General features: G+C 41.2%; 1 protein-coding gene across 3 annotated transcripts in view; it reads right to left on the bottom strand.

Moving 5' to 3' along the window:
* Positions 1 to 21,582, bottom strand: part of NDC80 (NDC80 kinetochore complex component) — a 42,021-nt gene that overhangs the window by 12,171 nt on the left and 8,268 nt on the right. For all 3 annotated transcript variants that reach the window (XM_058677021.1, XM_058677020.1, XM_058677022.1), the window contains exons 6-11: positions 21,228 to 21,330; positions 10,918 to 11,007; positions 8,957 to 9,050; positions 7,582 to 7,688; positions 6,717 to 6,861; positions 3,689 to 3,894 (exon numbers count right to left, since the gene is read on the bottom strand). In XM_058677021.1, coding sequence (XP_058533004.1) covers positions 3,689 to 3,894; positions 6,717 to 6,861; positions 7,582 to 7,688; positions 8,957 to 9,050; positions 10,918 to 11,007; positions 21,228 to 21,330 — 745 coding nt within the window. The remainder of the gene's footprint in view (positions 1 to 3,688; positions 3,895 to 6,716; positions 6,862 to 7,581; positions 7,689 to 8,956; positions 9,051 to 10,917; positions 11,008 to 21,227; positions 21,331 to 21,582) is intronic.

The raw sequence follows: 21,582 nt of genomic DNA, 5'->3' as shown, positions 1-21,582 counted from the left end.
CCGGCGCCCATATGGGATCCCGGGGCGTTCAAGGCGAGGACTTTAGCCGCTAGGCCACGGCGCCGGGCCCAAAAGCAACACTTTTTATATATTACAGATTTCTCCATTAATAAATCAGGATATCATTTTAGTTACTATATTAAAACATAGTAACTTCCCAGGGACTAGAGGTACATGGCTATTCGTCCTTACACTAAATAGTCTCGAAGCAGTTTCCTTTATTCTTCAATATCCTTTCAGCAATTTAAAGCCTCATGCAGTTTTCACAAGCCCAGCACTGACTGCGCCTAACTGGTGGTGGTGGGAACAGCAAGTATGTGGCACATAGGTCTCTGCCTTCTCTCTAGAACTGATGCCCAACATGTAAACTTTCTTCCTGATGAATCTAGACGTAGCCTACTTTTTTCCTGATGAATCTAGACATAGCTCCAATGTCTATCTCAAGAGGCTCCAGAATACATCAGTCTGGCATGTGGAATAAAAGCCCAACAAAAAGGACAATGGGTGAAATGCTCATGCTGACCAGTGCCTCCTGCCACTGTCCTTAACTCTCCGGTGCCCAGCAGCTTAAGGTTCTCCTATTTCCAGTCTCACTCCAGACCATCATTGGCCACTGTTTACCCATTTCCCACATTTTCACTACCTTTCAGCCTGCTGTTCTAAATAAAAATTGCTTTTTAGCACAGCTAACTTGAGTTAAATTTTTCTTTCACCTAGAGCAGAAGTTCCTACTTTTCTCTTTCCCACACAGAACTACAGATAAGGTATATTCATTAACATCTGTTGAAAGTAACCCACTCAGAGCCATCAACTTCATCTAATCACTTCAATTTACACATGAAGGAATGGAGCCTATGAGAAGTTAGATAATATGAGAAGTTACTCAGATGGTAAGAAACAACTCAGGGTTAAAGCTTAGGTTTAGCACATTCTAAGTTCAAAGTCTGTGGACTCTGCACAGCAGGCTATTTCCTACAAATACAAATTTTCTCCTTGAAATATGGAGACAGAGATGACCTGGAAGTGTCAGGAGGGAACACAGACAGTTAAGGTGAAAGCAGAAGTACGGTTAAGAGAGGAGGCAGTGCTTATTGCTCAGATCCAAATGCCCATTTTACATTAAGAACCATATATATATATATATATATATATATATATATATATATGATTTATTTATTTTATATGAAAAGCAGAATTATAGTGAGAAGACAGAGAGATATCTTCCATCCACTGGTTCATCCCCTCCAAATGCCTGCAACAGCCAGAGAGCTGGGCCAGTGTGAATCCAGGAGCCGGGAGCTTCATCTGGGTCTCCCCGTGGGTGCAAAGGCCCAAGGACCTGGGTCACCCTCCACTGCTTTCCCAGGCCTTACGCAGGGAGGTGGATCAGAAGTGTAGCAGCTAGGACTCAAACCAGTGCTCTTATGGGATGCTGGCAATGTAGGCAGAGGATTAACTGGGTATGCCACGCTGGCGAACCAAGAAATGCAAACTTCCAATAATGAAAAACAGTCAACTACTAATACCCCTTAGACCAACCTAGCTTTACCACTGGTGATAAGTATATGTAAGTACTGTGCTAAGGAATATGCTGCAGGTAATAGCATAATGCTAAATTGTTTTCAGTGAGGTTCATATGTTAGCACATTTATATATATATATATATAAAAGCCCAAACATGTAACTGAATATATGACTGCAAGTTTCAAATCAAAACTAAAGTGTGAAGCTCTAAGAGGTCTATTCTCCACTCAGCAACAACCCTGTAAACACATCTTCCTCTCCCAAGAAGGACCATGTGGGGGTCAGTGTGTAGTATAGTGGGTTAGCTGCTACCTACTACACTGGATCTCACATGGCACCAGTTCAGGTCCTGTTCTGGCTTCTTCCTCACTTCTCATCCAGCTCCCTGTTTACAGCCTGATAAAGCAGCAGAGGATAGCCCAAGTACTTGGGACACTGCACCCAGGTGCGTGACTCGGAAGAAGCTCCTGGCTTCCAGCCTCAGATCAGAGAAGCACTCTGCCTTTCCAAAAAAACAAAACCAGAAAAAATCCACCCACACAAATAAAAACAAAAACCCTACTGCTTTAGAGGACCTGTTAACGGGTTCTATGACTTTGTAATACATTAGAGGCATGTCTGTGATTGTGCTGAATCATCAAGAAAAAGTGTGATCATACAAAAATTACACTTGACACAGTAAATCATGTATGTAAAATAGCCAATTATATATTTCCAGTTGATGCCCCATTAAAAAACACAGACTTACGGATTCCATCCCCAAACCCAACTGACACATTCCTTCTCTTCCCCAGTGAGTGGTGCTACTGCTTGTTCAGCTGCCCAAGTCAGGCATGGCAACTGCTTCCCCTCTTTCAGCAAGTCTCACTTCCCTGCATTCCTACCAACATTGTCTAAATTCAGCCTGTCCTTTCTCATTAGATCACTGCTACAGATTCTTATCCCATCTCCCCTCACACACAAAACGAAACCTTTCTGAAATGTGATTATATCTGCTTAAAAATTTTAAAGCCTTTTTGAGAACCTTTTGGACAAAGTAAACTTCTAAGCATGAAAAGGCCCTTCCCCATGTGGTCTGTGTTCATCTTTCATGTTCTCATTTCTTGCTATGTTCCCCCTTAACCCCACGCTTAGGCTCCAGCTATATGAAAAGCTTACACAACAGGCTGGGCAGTCTGAACTGTCCTGTATACTCCTTTGCTAACCTCCCTACTCCTGTCATGCTAACCCATCTTACTTACCAATTCAGTTCAGATGCTCTCTCTTTACAGCTTTTTCTAGAAAACACCTCACTCATCTTCCCATCCCATGTCCACTATATCTGGCTTAGGTATACTGTAAGTGCCATTCATTCCAATTTTAGTATATGAGCTGTTGAAGCAAGCACTCTATAAGTGCCTTTCAAAAAAATTGGGGAGTAGAGCAACAAAGGAGGAAGCAAAGGTTGAAGGGGGGGGGAAGGAAGAGAGTGTGTGAGAGCAGACATCTTCTACTTGTCCCTCAAATGTTCACTCCTCAGCCAAGACCAGGCTAGGATAAAGCCAGGAACCTGTAACTCAACCTGTGTCTTCCACATGGGTGCAGGAATCTAAGTGCTTAAGCGATCACCACTGCCTCGGAGTGTATATACTGGCAGGCAGCAGGAACCCGAAATGGAGCCTGTGTATAAATCCAGGCAGTGCACTGGGAATGCAGGTTTCCCGGTGGACTTCTAACTGCTACACCAAATGACTTCTTCAGTACTCTGGAGTCCTGATCCCATGGCAGAAAATATAAACAAAACTATTTCTTGATGAAAGAGAGCATGTTTTTTTTACAGTTAATTTCTCTGTGACCAGCACAGATGTCATGCAAATCTTTGAGGAGTGAATAGGTAAATGAAGAACTGATTTATTCTGCAAAGTAAAAGGAATGGGATAAATGGAAATTATGTCCATGGTTTTCCTTATTTCCTGGTTCACTATTATCAAATAGTCTACCTTAGAGCTGACTGTGAAAGGGCAGTGCTACTGAACTGACATAAAGAGAAGACTGTTTCCGTAAAATGTCAAATGTTTTAAAGTTTTACAACTTTAGCCACTTCACCAGTTTGAGAACCAAACTGGGATAAACTTTACACGTTCAGTTCTGATGAGCTGCCCTGCTGGGAACGGTTATCACTTACAGTTTCTTTGCCTCTGGCATACTTCAGCTCTTCATTCCACAGCTGCTGCTGTTCAGCTTCCAGGTCCTTTGTAAGTTTATTAATGGTCTGCTGCAACTCATTTTTTTCATGATTTATTCTCTCAATGTCTGCAACTGAGTACTTCTGGTTATCAACAATATTCTGCAGTCGAGCGTTCTCCTGCTTCATCATTTCACACTCTGATTCTACATTGGAAAAAAATTAGTTTCCTTAGTACCTTGGAAGACATACTGGTGCCTTTATTTAATACAGCTAGAATATCTAAATTTCCCCCTAAAAACATATTTGCTGTTATTATGTTAATAACATTGCTGAAAATAATATAATTAAAGCTATGAACATAATTATTCTCTATTGGCTTGCTATGGTTTTCAGAAAAAAAAATATATAATGAGATCCTACAAAATAATTATGCTTATATTATGTTTATATTTAGATAGTATCTGTTAATGTGCAACTCTGCAATGAATAAAAAACCCTAACATTTTCTTTTTCAGAAGAATAAAAATATTAAATTATATCAGAGCTTACTCTTATTTTCAGTGGTTACATTTTTGCTTTGTCTACTTAGAAACAGTACTTTCCCTAGCTGGCAGAGGCTGGCATTTGGAGCTAATGCTGTCAAGTCAAATGCCAGAACTACCTGGAGAGTGCATAATCTGCGAGTGAGTGTGGCCTAGAAGGGAAATAGTGGGCACCTCCTTCGGGGCTACCACTCCCATTGGACAGCACGAACACCAGGACAGGGGCAGGGGTGGCTGTACAGAAGGGCACCTGCCAGTAGGTGTGTGGGCTGGATAGTAGGTTGGTTGGGTTGAGCTGGGCTTCAATCCCATCGACACGTGCGAGAGCTAAACAGGATGTGGGACAGACTTGACAAGCCTGCAGTGGGTACTGGCAGCCATGGGAACCAAGGTAGGGGGCAGAACTGGTGGGGGTTATGGGGAGTCGCCCCAACTAGGCTGCAGCTCCAACCGGTTTGCGTGAGGACCGATTATGAAGTGGGCAGGATCGAACTGGACTACAACACCTGTTGGTTCACGAGGAAGACAGGGCTGGAAACAGAACGAACCCAGCAATCCCAACGACCAGCATGAGCATAAGCTGATTGGTGTGACGGATGGTGTCGCACTCTGTACTAGCAAACTCGCGCAAGAATCAGGCCTGGGATCATCTCAGACGAAGTTTCTTTGGAGATCCCTCCAACTGAACTGCTGATCTTAGAACCCCAACCATGAAGAGACTGTTAGCCAGTGGATTCTGAATAGGGTTCATTGCGATTGGAACTGAGATATTGGCAGCAATCCAGAACTGATGAACAATCCATACTGTATGAGCACGACCCTCAGAGCGCGCCTCCCATTGAAGATCTGGGACGGGTGGGAGGTTGGGTGGGGCTTTTCCCTTTGTTTTTTTCCCTGACCCCAGATACAGGGTAAAATGATATTGCTGTGGAAACAATGGTATTACCCACTTTCACCCTGTAGCCCTTGACACTTTGTTCCCTAATAAACTAAGTAAGATCATTAAAAAAAAAAAACAAAAACAACAAAAAAAAAACAAACAGTACTTTCCATTTGTTGTGACTCATGACCTATGTGGAAGATGACAGTGTTTTTATAGCAGCTTGGGATGACTGGATGAGGATGTACAGACGGGCGAGGAGAATCGTCCTGAAGACTGACAGAATCAAAACGCTGACTCTGTTAGAACCTACTTGCAGCACAACAGTTGAGAGGCTCTAAAGGTGATCTCAGCCTCTGAAGAAAGCTTCGTGCATTTACTAGAGGTATTGTACAAAAAAATCCTCAACATATATCTACAGCATTTAAATGTGTCTCATCCACTCTTACACATGTACAGCTTTAGACAATCAAGACTATTAAAACACTCAGAGTAAAAACATCTCAGGTTAAAAGCTATCAAAGTAATGTCTCAAACTAATCACTCTAAAATGGTAAAACTATCTTTTTCCCATCCAGTTTTTAACTATTGAAAAAAATTCTTATAAGTATAGCAATTTTCTTGATTAAATGTTGACAAGAAAGACAAAGTATTGATACTATAAAGTATTAATTGCATTACAAACACTGATAAGAGATTGGACCGTGGTTCTTTTTCATCATGGAGGCCAAAGGATTTGTTTAGATAAAAAAGACTGAGCAGCACCACAGAAAATTACTGGTCTTCATTTGATACAATCAATGTCAACAGACTATATGGGATGCTAGTGCCACAGGGTGGATGATTATAGCCTCATCACAACGATCCAAGTTAAGTCAAATTTTAAGGACCATTTATACAAGTTCTATACAGGACAGCCAGCCTACAAGATACTAAGAGAATAAACAGGAAGTGGGTAAAGTCCTGAGGAAATAGCTTTCCCTAAATTTGGTTTCTAAATGGAAGCTCACTGGTTATATGATTTTATAGGATCCAACACTCAACCGATCAACTACTGCTTCCCAGAATACATGAGCAGGAAGCTGGACATGAGGCAAGCAGTAGATGGGATTTGAACTGGCACTCCGAAAAGCAATGTGGTTGCCGCAAGTGTCACAATACCCACCTCATGATTAAGTATCGTAACTGCATACAGGCAGAGGGAGATTGCACGCACACACACACACACACACACACAGAGAATAGAATGTGAATAGAGGTCAAGATTGGAGCAGTATGATCACAGCAGCCCAGGGTAGCTGTAAACTACCAGAAGCTTGAAGAGGCAAAGAATGAATTTCCCTTGAATCCCTATAGAGAGTGTACACCTGGCCAGATATTGGGTGTAGTCTCTACCACAAGACAATTCATTTCTGTTATTTTAAGCCATTATGCTTGCGTTAATTTGTTACAGCAGTGTTAGGAATCCAATACAGAAAGCACTGAAAACCTGGTAGCCTGCTATAGATATTTAACACAGGAGGAAAAACAATACAGGTAACAAAACCATCTTAGAATAAATCCACAAAGGTCAAAATCCTCTTTTAGCATCAGCTATGCTTACCTACTCTAGAAACTTCTTCATCAAGACCATTCAATTTCTGGTCAAGAATTGCTGAATGAGATTCCAAATTGTTCATGTATGCCTGATATTTCTGAACATCCGCTTGTAAGGAGGTTTTCAGTTTTCTTAATGACTCCAGACGATTCTTTAAGAAAAGATGACTGAATTAGATACTTTTCATCAATATTAATTCCATACCTTATTTTAAAACAAAGCAATATTATTTATCTTATAAAAAGCCTGAACTTTTTCTTAACTTTTAGAAGGAATCTAAAGAACTGTTTTATTAATCAGACTTATTAAGAAGTCAGTTTGGGATGTTTAAAAACAAAACAAAACAAAACAAACCACACGTGAAGGGTCAGGTGAAACAGCACAAACATGGAGAATCTGAAATTGTCCAGAAAAATCAGCGTGCTACGTTAGTGGCATACAAAATAAAATTAGCTACTGGATAGTATTATTTAGTTTTTAGGAAACCCTGAGGATTCCACATAAACTCATAGGGTTCCTTTTCACCAATTAGAAAACTCAGGTCCCCTGTGAGTAGTACTCACTGGAGATATATAACATGGGGACAATGTTCAAAAGATCCTCTTGGTCTTATGTAAGCAGGTAAAAATCTTTCATCATCTTACGAGCACCATTAATCCAAGACGGACAGACCACAGGGCAAACAAAGCTCCACAGATACCAAACACGTTGTCATCAGAGAGCTGGCCTACAGGAAAATTTTACTTTTAAGAAGCTTAATTTGTTAAACTGCTAAAAGGAGTTTTTTTCTGATAAAGACAGCCGATATTCTGTAAGTAGTCCTAAGAGTCTAGAAGCATTCTTAAGTCTGTGTATAAACACGGTTACTCACTGGTTCTTTTTCTCTTTCTTGTTCCAGTCTTGCAATCTGTTCGTTCAGAGCTTTGTTTTTTGCTGCTAATGATTCCAGCTTGAAAGCATCTACATTATACAAATCCTCTGGAGACAAAACCCAAACACTTCATAAGATTTCAAATGTGCCTGGAACATTCTTCTCTGCACTTTGTTGGCTCTCATTTCCTTCTGATCTCTGCTCATTACTGGTAATGTACTAGTAATGAGGCCAATTCTACCCTTTGTCAAAGAGCAAGCCCTTCTCTTCACTGTATTTTCTATTCAACTTATCCTCCTCGAGTTTTTCATATTTATCGTTACTTGATTTATAGTTGTTGATTTTATTATTGTCTCCCTTTGTCTACTAGATCTAAAGGCAGGGTTTTTTTTTTAATCTCTTATTTGTTACTGAATCTTCACTGCCTATGTGGTGGCGGGTACACAGGAGGTATAAATAACTATTTGAAGGAATGAATGCAGAGGTGTCAATCATCCACTAGATGCTTTGTGTATCAGATCACTATATATTTCCCGCTCTGTAAACATTTTGTTCCTAGCTGCCATGTGGACCATGTGAACCTGTCTGAGTTCCTCTTGACCAAAGCACGTTCCTAGGGGAACAGTTGAGGCTGCTATCAGCTTTATGCCAACAGTGACAAGATGATGAGCTCCCATTTCAATTTTGGAGGAAAAGGCTCAGATTCCTTAGATTTACCTATTTTATCTGCCGCTATGTTATTTTATATTTTCACAGAATGAAAAATAATGTAAAAATAATACCTCTGGAATGTTTCAGAGTTAGCCATAAACACTGAAAGTCACTAAATTATACTTGAATGAAAAAATAATTTCCTTACTAGAAATACAACGGCCCATTAACTTTCTCCAACTTCTGAAGGATTTTTTTGGCCTTTTAACTAATTGGTGCTTTAATTTCTCAAATAGGAAGCAAGAATATCACAGGGGCATTGTCTCCCAAGAGGAGTAACACTTGCATTATCATCTGTGCTTTTGGTAGTGTGTTTGCTACTTTACTGCCAGAGAATCCTGAAATGCTTTAACAGAAAACCCAAGTATTTTGTTCAGGCCACACGGTCAATGATGGATCACGCTCGTGTCTGACTGCAAAGCCTGCTTGCTTTCTGCACAATTAGTACATGTTGCACCATGGAAATGAGAAAGGTAAGGACCTGAAAGTTTTCAACATGTTTAAAGTAAACAACCCATAAAATCATTGGATACATCAAAATCAGCTCCTATTCACAGACAGGGAGAGGGCCTGAGCCAACCCGCTAGTGGTAACACTCACTCAGCCTGGCCTGCAGCTCCGGACAGGGAGAGGAGCTAAACCAGCCCGTTAGTGTAACACTCACTCAGCTTGGACTGCAGCTCTGCGTTCATCTCCTCAAAGCTGTCGGCACCAGTCATGAAGCTCTCATAGCACTTGATGGTGTAGTCCAAGAACAGCTGATTGGTCAAGCAGAAGGTAACAATGACCTCATTACTTACTTAAATTTAAATTTTAAGAAGCTAAGAATATTGACTAGTCATATGCACTCTTAAGTGACACAAACCTAGGGCATATCATTAGTTATGTTGTATACGCTTATTTGCTCTGTTACATCTAAATATGAGTAACAGAGGAAAACAAAAAATTTGGATAAAGGTGATATCTATAAATAGTCGATAAATCTTTAGAATTTTGAGAGGATCAAACAAAAAAGTTTATTAATAATTGCTGCCCAACATAAAATTTAAATGAATTGCTGATTATCAAAGTCCAGTTAAATTAATTAGTCTGTGAATACTTGAATATAATTAGTAAAGGCTGGGACTAGTAAAGTGTAAATTCAGGTTAAAAAATGGCATGCTGGTAGAGATGTTAAGAGTTGAACAGCACTAGGATTCTTAATATCTTGTTAGGAGAAAGTTACACTCTATCATACACTTGTGAGGTTGTTGGTCACCGAGAATATATACTTTATTAGAAGGCAAGGAAGGCTGATCAGAACGTTCCAGAGTCTACATGAAGTAACTATCCCTTAAGACCGACCAATTCTCTTTGTGCCCAATCCTGTTTACTAAAGAATCTTATTACTCGGATAATAAGGGTACCCTGAGTCATTTATGTGAAGCTACATTACTGATAATTAATTAATACATTTTCATCCTACTTCAGAGTAGTCTTTTGGATAAATGAATTTAATACTTAGCAAGCATTCCTGGGAGTTTTATTTTGGGGGAAAACAGAGGTGTAGATAAATTTATTCCAGTACACATGCGGGGGGGAGAACTCTCTCGAAGGTAGGATAAGGAATCACTGTTAAACAGTAGAAAGCCATGTTTGCTTATTTAAAAAAAGTTTATGCCATGTTTATTTGTGTGTGTTTGGAGGAGGCGGGGGAAAGGCAATGATATCATGCCAATTAGTTGAACCTTCTCTGAAAATATTTCCCGGGCAGTAGCAAAAAATGAGATTGAAGTTCTCCTATTTTCTTTTTTGAAAGACTTCAAACCTATTCTGAGAAAAGAACAGTTTTATTTTCTTAGGGTAATTTCTCTGCAGTAACTGGCCTTTTATATATGCTATTTTACATATGCTGTGAAACGTTATTGAATACTTTTGACATTTTAAACATATTGCTACTGTTGCTCCCTTTGGATAAATGAGATATCTTTCAAAAAATTTTTTTCTTAGAAAATACGTATTATGAAAAACAATGTGAAGGTTTCACATTTTTTCTCAGGCAAAATGAATATCTTTCAATTTGATTTTTTCCCATACTTTTTGGGACTAGTTACAGAGCTTAGATTCCAATAAAGTAGTTGTGCATACTTTAATATACAGTAAATGTTACAAAAAAGGCATAAAATATATGGAACCAGTTCGACAGCTGTTTATTTCAACCATTTTCAGAAGTTATACAGCAATATCCCTAACTAAAAAAGCCAAAACATTCTACATGCAATATTTTAAGACCTAATTCACTATGTTTTGTACTAGCAAAGAATCATATTAAAATAATGTTGCCTTTATAAGAGAGGGGGAAAGAAAAATGACACTTATAGCATATAATATGACTTGATTCTAACCCTTTTTCATGTTTTAACAGTTAATATTATCAGGGTTCTGTGTCTAGCAAATTTTAGGGAACTAAACTATTACCCCCCCATGGTAGTCTATTGCTCAATATTTCAAAAAAATTTTTTCTAGAGATGTTTCAGGAAGCAAAAATACAAGTTCCACAAAAGAATATATTTATTTCTACAGTGACAAATTTAGTTAATAATATCAAAGTAGATCATTATTATAGTCAATGATATTGTAAAGCACCTTATTATGCACAATTCCATCTTCCGTTTCTTCTCCCCGCGGATGTCCATCATCAAACAAAGGTGAATTTTCTTTCATGGCCGTATAAATCTAATGAATGCACAAGCAAGAAAGATGGTTGAGGGAGCTGATGTGGAAAACAGAAAACTTTGCGTTGTCAAAACTTTTTAAAGTATCACTTTTGAGAAGCATTTAATTGCACGACTAAAAGTCTTTTGAGAATCGTAACATATGTATGAACCTCTTGGTATTTTAATAACTTTTAAAACCCTTAGGATTTAGAAAGGATGGGCTCTAGACTTAGTTCTGCTCTGTGGGAAAACTATGTTGACCTTTACTGTCGGGGTCTTCCGTCCCGCAGAAGAATTCACCCGACACTCCAGGCTCTGTTTCTTGAGGAACTTTATTTTTCCAACCAGTCCGTTTCCCAGCTGGTCGACTCGACTTCTACTACCTCCTGTTTTTCTTCCGTTTCTCTCTGCTTCATTTCCCAGTCTCCTTGTCGCCCCTAGTCTTCTTCTGTCCGTCCGTCGGTCCGTCCCAGTCGTACCCTGTCCTCCGTCTCCGTCCCCGTCTTCTTCCTGGAACCCCCACCACTAAATACAATCCTAGTCCAATCAACTTAAAGGTCACCGATGCACGCGGCAAGCATGCCAATCATAGCTCTGATCACGCGTAGCACACGCGCTAAGCATGCAGCTACGGGCCAATCAGAAGGCGCTTCCTGAAACCTGTGTACCGCTAAGCTCCGAGAGGAGGAGAGGCCTCAGCGCCTTCTTAGGGCACACACGTGCAGTGCTCCCAACACTTTACACGTTATGGATGCTGTGAGAACACACACACACACACATTTAATTCTAACAATCCAAGACAAACTTGCCACATAAAAGGTAATAATTTGGGCCCGGCGGCGTGGCCTAGCAGCTAAAGTCCTCGCCTTGAATCCGCTGGGATCCCATATGGGTGCCAGTTCTAATCCCAGCAGCTCCACTTCCCATCCAGCTCCCTGCTTGTGGCCTGGGAAAGCAGTCGAGGCTGGCCCAATGCTTTGGAACCCTGCACCCGCGTGGGAGACCTGGAGGAGGTTCCAGGTTCCCGGCTTTGGATCGGCGTAGCATCGGCCGTTGTGGTCACTTGGGGAGTGAATCATTGGATGGAAGATCTTCCCCTCTGTCTCTCCTCCTCTTCGTATATCTGACTTTGTAATAAAAATAAATAAATCTTTTTTTAAAAAAAGGTAATCATTTTATTCTTTTTTATGTAAGTTCAGTTTTTGTGCTAACATGTTACCAAGTAATTCTTTCAGTAGGCAAATATGAACTTTATATAAAACTGTCTTCAGAAAAAGTAGTTGCTTAAATTTGAAAAGTGAAATAAACTATATTGCAACACTCAAATAATTACAACCAACAAGGTGATGACTTTATGTGGGTCTTGCGCCATGGCATGGCAGACATCTCCGGTGACAGTGCCAGCATCCCATGTGGATGCTGTGCTCCGACTGCTCCACTTGTGGTCCAGCTCCGGCTCATGCCTGGGAGCAGCACAAGGTGGAGCAAGCTCTTGGTGCCCTGCACCAAGGGGCTCCTGGCTTTGGACAGGCTCAGCTCTGACTGTTGCAGCACTTTGGGAGTGAACCAGTGGATGGAATATCTCTGTCACTGTTCTTTTTGTCCTTGAATTCTGCCTTTGAAATAAAAATAAATCTTAAAAAAAATTTATGTATTCAGGGGGCAGGACTATGGCATTTGTGGTTCCAGCGTCCCATATGGGCACTGGTGAAAGGTGAACCTGGGAAGCCAGCAAAAGATGGCCCTATTATTTGGGTCCCTGTGTCCATGTGTGAGGCCCGGATGATGCTCCTGTCTCTTTGCTTCGGATTGATCCCAATTTTACAGTTTCTGTGTTAACGCTGCCTTTCAAATAACTAACTTAAAAATTACTTAGTTATTTGGAAGGCAGAGTTACACAGAAATTTTCCATTTGCTGGTTCACTCCTCAGAGGGCTGCAACGGCTGGACCAGGCTGAAGCCGGGAGCCAGGAATGCATTTGTGTTTTATAACTTAAGAACAGAACCTCTCAAACACAAATTATTGGATAATTTAAATGAAATTGTGACAAAATGTATTTAAGTAGATAAAATGAACAATTTCAATGAATAGAATAATGCACTAGCAGTACGTAGAAGAATATGCTTTCCACTGAAAACACTCCTATTTCCTTATCCTGGGACCACAGACAGGATGTGAGCTGCATTCCTACCCTTTGCATGCTGTAAGGCCCCGAGTTCAGCCTGCCTCCGGGAGATGAAGGGTTGCTCTATCAACTCATCTTTCATGCTGTGTTTCTTCAACAAGGCCTCAACTAACTGATTTAATGAGGTCTAAAAGACATGTTAGGACATAGCCCAAGATGAAGAAAACAATCCTTATTATCAGGGTAGGTGCTTCTGCTGCCCTTTTCAAACGTCCTTGTGAAAACTTTTGCTACTCTACAAGGTTCAAGATTTGTACACAGGGATAATCACAGCAACTATAGGAAAGCCTATACTACAAGGACTGTAAAAGTTTGAACTAAGGAAATTTGGTAGAAATTGTTTCAACTTAAAATTGTATAGACATTGCCTTGGCCCTTTTTCTTTTTTTTGCCTTCCTGCTCTTTTTCCGCCCAGCTGTTCCAGCTGTAGTCATGGCTGCAGCTGCCCCTCCCCTGCCCAGCTCTGCTGGGCTGGGGGAGGTGGCTGGGAGACCCAGGCTAACCTGAAAATAAACCACCTTTATGCTTAGCACCGGGGAAAAAAAAAAAAGGATAGAGATTTAAAAAAAAATGAAGGCAATTTTTTTTTTCAGTTAAATGTGGCCATTTCGGGACTGGCACGGTAGCCTAGTGGCTAAAGTCCTCGCCTTGCAGGCACCGGAATCCTATATGTGTGATGGTTCTAATCCTGGCAGCTCCACTTCCCATCCAGCTCCCTGCTTGTGGCCTGGGAAAGCAAAAGTTTGGCTCAATGCCTTGGGACCCTGCACCTGCACGGGAGACCCAGAAGCAGCTCCCGGTTCCTGGTTTCGGATTGGTGCAGCTCCAGCCATTGCAGCCGCTTGGGGAGTGAGTCAGCAGATGGAAGAAGATCTTCCTCTCTGTATATCTGCCTTTCTAATAAAAATAAATAAATCTTAAAAAGAAATGTGGCATTTTCCAAAATATTGTGCAACTTTAGTGTGGGTAGGGGCAGATGTCTGAGGGATGTGAATCGGGCGGCCATGCTCGCTTTGCCCTCCCCAACAGGCTCTCCAGGAGCTCTGAGGGCACACGCAGGACTCCTCTCACGGCCCTTCATAGAGCCCGGGAGGGCAACGCTGGCTCAACTGCTGCCTCTCAACCTCTGCAACAAGGTCTGCTTCTGTGCAAGCAGGCACAGCAAGAATCGGAGGAGAAACCAAGCTTCAGTTATAAAATGTTAACCAAGCAATTTAGGAGTATACCAAAGGTATAATGAACAATGAACAAAAAGCATTACTACAGACTGACAGATATAGAGGCCAAAAGAAATATAATGCTCTGATCAGATCCTACAAATGCCTGTCATACTCTTCAATCATCATGTCTGGCTGAAGCAGGCAAACTTCAACATGAAAGATTTATACTTATCTCATAATCAAATATGCCATAACTAAACAATAAAACACTTACTTTGAAAATAAGAGTAGTAATAGAAAACTGAGAACAGTAATGGGAAAAAGCTATTTAGCATGGTAATAAAGATAAAAAAAACTTTTTAAGAACTCTTTATAAGAATCTTAGAAAATATGAAAAAAAAGTTCACCATAGTCACACATGAAATTATCTAAAAAAATATAACACTATAGGAGGCAAGACTAAATACTGTCAGGATGAGAAATTTGCCCCAACACTTTGGTGTATTTAAGGTAATATAAACAAACAAAACCCTAAAAAAACTCCACAGGCTATATTTTGGAGCTGTACAGGATAATCTATGCGACACTCTAGGGGTTGGTGGCTGCTGGTGCGGCACTCCCAGCCGCACCCGATTCCAACCTCTCGACAATGCACACCCTGGAAGGTGGCGGATGGCGGCTAAGTAGCTGTTACAGAGACCAACATGAGAGACCTGGCTTGTGTTTTCAGCTTCTGGCTTTGGCTTGGCCCAGTGTTGACTATCGTGGACTTATGGGGAATGGGCCTGCAGATGGGAGCGCTATGCATTACTGTTGGTCCCTCAAATTAACATATACATAACTTTAAAAAGTAAGGATATGGGAATAGCTAGAACAGTTGTGAAAATTAGTAAGAATCTCTGTCAACTACATAAAATATGTCAGATGGGGCTAATGTGGCATTGTGGGTACAGCCGCTGCCTGCAACAGTGGCATGCTATTTGGATGCCTGTTTGATACTGGTTGCTCCAAAGCTGATTCAGCTCCCTGCTAACGTGCCTGGAAAAGCAGCAGCAGATGACCGAAGAGGTCAGGTCCTTTCACCCAGGTGGGGGACCTGTACTAAGTTCCTGTTCCTGGCTTTGGTCTGACCCTGCCAGCCACTGTGGACTGTATACCTGTGGAAGAGATTTCCTATTTACCTTCCTTTCTTTTTATATTCACATAAATAAATAGATTGTTAAAATAAATAAAATATATTAGAAGGCAACAGGAATTACAAATGGTCATGTTATAGGAATTGAGCGTGAACAGTGCTAAGAACACACTGGGACAGCTCAAAACTCTCGGGAAACGATGGGTTTGCTATAAATGGTACTGAGATACATGAGTGAGTAATTGAGAAAATAATGCCACTGTTGGGATCCAAGAGTGATTCTTACAGCCTCTTAACAGGAGGTCATACGCACAGAGCAGGAGGGGATCCCAGAGCTGAATGGGAGGATAAGAGGTCTGTATCCTAGTCCCCTGGAAACCTTCCAAATGCTTTTGCCACAGAAGCAGTGGATACTTCATCAAGGATTGTCAGTATGGGCACCAAGGACCATATCCCAACTGCCAAGGAGATCACAGGGAATTTGAGTGCCCTTGTAGGCTGAGAACTCTGAGGTCAGCCATTTCCTATCGGATCTCCCACATGGGATTGAAGCATCTCAGAACCCTCCCCATGGGGTCTAATGACATTGGAATAACAGCCAGGAGCCACTGGTGGTTCTCAGAAGAATTGTAAATTTCCTTCTGGACTCAGATGAGGAGCTTCCCCCAGTCCTTACTAAGTTCCAAACTTGGCTCCCCATGCTCTCTTACAGTGACCATCAGGGTCACTCTGGAACCCAAAAATTAGCTCGGATGGACAGAGAGAAACTAATATAGAAAGCTTAGAACAGACAGAAAAAGTCAGCTTGGCTTTTCCTAGACCTCACTAGGTAGGATGCAAAGTTCAGTTATTCCTCACTAGCTAAGTTATTACAGATTTCACTCTGCACCCCTCCTAAGACTGCTCTACTCTTCAATTATTAATATATGGCTTATTAGAATTATAAGTTATAAGTCGGTTTTGATTATCCTCAAATTCATGAAGTTTTGTAAAATCTTGCTTGAATACCATAAACTGCTAAATATAAATAAAAAAAGAAAAGAAAAAAATAACACCAACTGTTTTGGTGACGGGGAGCTGGTGGAGAGGCAGGAGCTTAGCTTAGCAGTCAAGCTGCAGGAGCTGGGCCTGGCACGTTCATGTAATGGTTTACTTCCTGGCCTTGAACATGCCAGGATCCCATTTGGGCGCCGGTTCTAATTCTGGCAGCCCCACTTCCCTTCCAGCTCCCTGCTGTGGCCTGGGAAAGCCGTGGAGGACGGCCCAAAGCCTTGGGACCCTGCACCCGCGTGGGAGACCCGGAAGAGGCTCCTGGTTTCAGATCGGGTCTGGGGAGTGAATCATCAGACAGAAGACCTTCCTCTCTGTATGTCTGCTTTCTAATAAAAAATACATCTTAACAAAAAAAGGATGCAGGTGCCCTTTGTTGGGAGCACCTGGATTTGACATCTGGCCTCTCATTCATTTCTTGCTAATGCAGATCAAAGGGGTACGAGTGACTGTTCAAGTCAGAGTTCCTGCCACCCACAGGAGGACCAGCCTGTGGGACTGGCTCCGTGTTTGGCCTGGTTCAGTCTCGGCTGTTGCAGGCATCTGGAGGATCAACCCGCAGACGATACTGTGCTCTCTCAGGAAAAAAAAATACAAAAAGGCAGTGGCTTGGCATCCCAGCTTGAATGACCAGGTTCCTGGCTTTTGCCTGGCCCCACCATGAATAATGTAGGAATCTGGGGAGTGAATCAATGGGTGAAGAGTACTATTTTTACCTTTCAAATAAAATGAAAAGTTTAAAAAGAGTTTTAAACTTGTATGGTGTGATAGCTGAACTAACTAGTCCTCCCCCTGCAAGTGCAGGGATCTCATACAGGTGCCGGTTTGTTCTCCGGTTACTTTGCTTCCCATCCAATATCCTCCTTACTGTCTGGAACAACAGGAGAGGATGGCCAAAGGCCTTGGGGCCTGCACCTGTGTGGGAGACCTGGAAGAAGCTCCTGGCTTCATATAGGCTCAGCTCCCTCCATTGTGGCCATTTGGGGAGTGAGCCAGTGGATGGAAAAATGCTTCTCTTTGTGTCTCCTTCTCTATGTAAATCTGCTTTTCCAATAAAAAGAAATAAATAAATGCTAAAAAATTTAAGAGCTTCATCTTTATTATGCTAATTTGCAGATAAATTTTGACCGAAACATGAAGTTATAAAAGTACTAGGAAAAAGCTGGAAGAGTTATTCAACACACACACAACCCTCCACATGTTCGGAAGTAAACAAGGCCTTCCTAGGTCTAGTTAAATGTCTTGGCTTATGCTACGTGGGGCAGAGTAACAGAACAGGAAACTTGCAGTGTCTCCCGGATCTTTACATTGTCGTGACAGATTGTTCTCCCATCTCTAACAATGAAAGTCAGGAAGGAGGAGACTTCAAGCCACACAATGAGCTCCCATATCACTGAAGAAACGTTCTCTCTCAAAAATCTGACAAAACCCATAAGCTACTTAGGTAAACAAAGATGAGGTGTTCTGTTTATAAGAGGGGTGAGCATTACCAAGTGATCATATACATCATGTGGGGGAAGGAGACAAAGAGGATGCATGATTGTTACATGAAATCTGATGGAATAATTTATTAATGAGGTATGTTATTGGATTTCTATTTCTATCTTGACAAACAGTGTAAGAGGACATTGTGACCCTAGAAGGTCAGCGAGCACAGGATTACAATTGGTTGGATAATAGTTGTATGATAACAACCGAATGGATACCTTTTGTATACCTGATTGGATATCATTTGTATGAGAACAGCTGAGTGGACAGCATGTGAATAACACTTGGTAGAATATACAAAACAAAAGGAGTTCCAAAGGAAAGTATAGAAAATTGATGGGTTTGTTGATAAGCTCAATACTTCCTCCCTTATCCCATATGACCCTAAAGTCTGATGCCACTAATAAACTTCGGCTTTTGACTGTCAGTCAGGGTCCAGGCGTGTTACTAGTGTTACTATCGGCTCTGTGCACTAAGTCCATCGCTGTGGGACAGCGACAAATTAGTAGTACTAAATGTGTCAGCGTGGATATTAATTGAAAATCCATCTAGTACCTGCCTACAGTTAATTAAGGTATACATTCCATGGAATACTACTCAGCCACTAAAAAGAATGAAATTCTACCATTTGCAACCAAATGGTCCCAACTAGAGACCATTATGCTTAGCGAAATAAATCAATCCCAAAATAGAATGTTAAGGGGACAATATTAATTTTTGATGTTGGCAGTACCAAGTAGGTCAGGAAACTCAGAAGAGACTATATTAGACCAGATAAAAGCTCAAATTTGAACAGTTGAAGTAGAAAACACAAAATCAAAAGGAAAAAAAGCATATTGTATCATAAGACAAGGGCTAATATCTGTAACTCAAGCACTTTGTAAAAAACATATTTTTGAACGTTTTATTCTTATTTATTGGAAGACAGAGTAATAGAGTGAGATATTTCCCATCTGTTGCTTCCTTCCCTAAATGCTTGAACACCTAGAGCTGCGCCGTGCTAAAGCCAAGAGACAGAAACTCCAGCCTGGTCCGTGCCCTGGCTGCCAGAGACCCAGGTCGGTGAGCTGCCAGCAGCTCCCTCTGCTCCCTCCAGGTGTGCACTAGCAGGAAGATGCATGGGAAGCACAGTGGGACTCTCATGCACTGCCCTGGGATGCAGGGATCCCAAGCAGGGACTTCACCCGCTGCACCACAATGCTTGCCCTTCTAATTTTTAAAACCGTAAATACACATATACATGTATGTATATTCAGGTAAACTGAAAGCAAACATGCAGAATAAATATTATATATTTTCATTTTATCTGAATGACAAAGAGATCCTGTTTCTAAAGGCTCTCAATGGGTGGGACCAGAGCCCAAAGTTCACAAGTGGGTGTTAGGAGCCCAGCTGTCACCTGCTGCTTCCCAGGGAAACATGTCAGCCAGAAGCTGGAATCAGGTGCAAGGCAGGACCTGAACCAAGGGACTTCAGTGTGGATGCAAGCATTGAGGCAAGTGCTCACCCAACTCAACCTATAAAATGGAGCTTATGTAAATTAATAAGAACAAAGAAAAATGGCAAAAGTCATGAATAGGATATTGACATAATGCAAAAAGGGCTGCCTTTAAGAATCAAAAAAAAATACACACACAACAAAAACTATAATTTTCTGGCGATGTTGTCAATTCTTAAACCTACTGATTACAGGTCCAGCATTGAGGTGCTGCCACCAACATCAATATCCCACAGAAGACCACCTGGTGAGTCCTGGCAGCTCTGCTTCCAATCTAGTTGCCTGATAATGTGAGCTGGGGAAATAGCGGGAAATGGTCCCCCACATGGGCCTGTCACCAGTGCGAGACCTGTCTGGAGTTCCAGGCTCCAGGTTTTAGCCTGGCCCAGCCCAGCAGCCACTGCCGCCGTCTGGGCAGTGAATAGCGGATGGGAGCTCACCCTTTCTCTTTCTCTGGTTCTCCTTTCTGTCACTCTGCCTTTCAAATAAATAAAAACACATCTTTAAAAAACAAGAATACATTAGTAAATTTAATGTATAAGCAATCCAAAACACTAAAGCTCAATATTTAGCAAGATAATGAAAAGTAGGCTAAAAAGTATGCACAAGCAAATTAAAAGGAAAAAAAAAATCATACAAAATTATACATTTTTCAGTAATCTATGTATTCAAGCAAGTTATTTTTCATGTTTGAAAATGGTGACGATTTTGAAACAAAGTCTAAGGGGCAGGATTAAGAGTTGTGTTCCTATGTTGTTGAGTTTTTAATTGATACAAGTATTCTGGAGGAAAATATGTCAGTATGTGGAAGTCTAAAAAATACGCAGTCACATATTGCCTAACGACTGGGACCTATTCTGAGCAGTGCTTGGCTGGGCGGCTGTGTCTTGTGGGAACAGTCATACGGTGCACTATAAACCTAGCTGGTACAGGCCAGTCATTCACGGGGAGGCCCCCCGCGCAAGCAGTGAACATGAGATGCAGGAGGCTGCTGCCAGCCTAAGACGGCATACGGTTTTGCAATAAGCTTTTGTTTAAAATAAGTAGGAGTACATTCTAAAATAATAATAAAAAGTATAATGCAGTAAATACATAAACCAGTAATAGTCACTGATTGTTACTGTACATGATTGCTCATGCTATACTTTTATATGATTGGCAGCACAAGTCGATAACAGCATCACCAGAAATACAAATTAGTGTGTCATGTTGCAATATCACGACGTGTGCGACTTCACTGGAGGATAGGACCTCTTGGTTCCACTACACTCTGTGGGACTGCTGCCATATTTCTGGTCTGTCCTTGACTGAAATGTCATTATGCAGTGCATGACTGCTTACTCCGCACAGTGCTAACGTGTTAAAAGTTAGCTCTCTGAGCTGGGACATTATATGGCTACTTCCAGAAAGTTCTGAAAACCTTTTGCAATGAATTTACGCTGTAATTAAAAGAGGGGAAAATGAATTTCATGGGAGAAAAAGCAAAAAGCCAGTTTCCCTTTTAAAATTTTTTGGAGTTGTAAAAATCAATGAAAATAAATACTCTCCTTGCCACTGTGATACTTCCTTCCCACTTCTGGTATGTGCTAATGGTCTGAAGAACTCAAATGTGTTTTAAAAAGTGAAAACAGATTGACAAAAACAATATTGTGAAACAGAAATATCTAAGTACAAAAATAAACAACTTTCCTGTTGTACATTTTAAAACATCAAAGCAAATACCTTGATGCAGTCTATTAGCCAAACCAAGGCTGCCACAATGTGAGGCCACGTGTGAGGGGCCCCCACTGTGTACATGGAGCTTTTGGATAGTGCAAAAGGGTACCTAGGAGAAAGCAGAAAACAATAAGCCAACTTCACATGTCAGTGCAGTAAAAACAATGGCTATGTACAGGAAGAAGAGATAAGTTAACCCTAGTCTTGACTTGTTTGGAAGTCACATACTTGTTGCCATTCTGTCCTTACTCATCTTACTCGCCAAGGATTTTGTGCATTTTTTTTTTTAAATTAAAATGTACTTGAGGTTCAGTATATATTTAAGTAGACGGGGGAGCAAGGAAGGGAGGTTTGTAAATAA

This window comes from Ochotona princeps, chromosome 18, assembly GCF_030435755.1.
Source record: "Ochotona princeps isolate mOchPri1 chromosome 18, mOchPri1.hap1, whole genome shotgun sequence".
NCBI lineage: Eukaryota > Metazoa > Chordata > Mammalia > Lagomorpha > Ochotonidae > Ochotona > Ochotona princeps.
The sequence above is the reverse complement of the archived record's forward strand: the minus strand, read 5'-3'. Positions and strand labels throughout refer to the sequence as shown.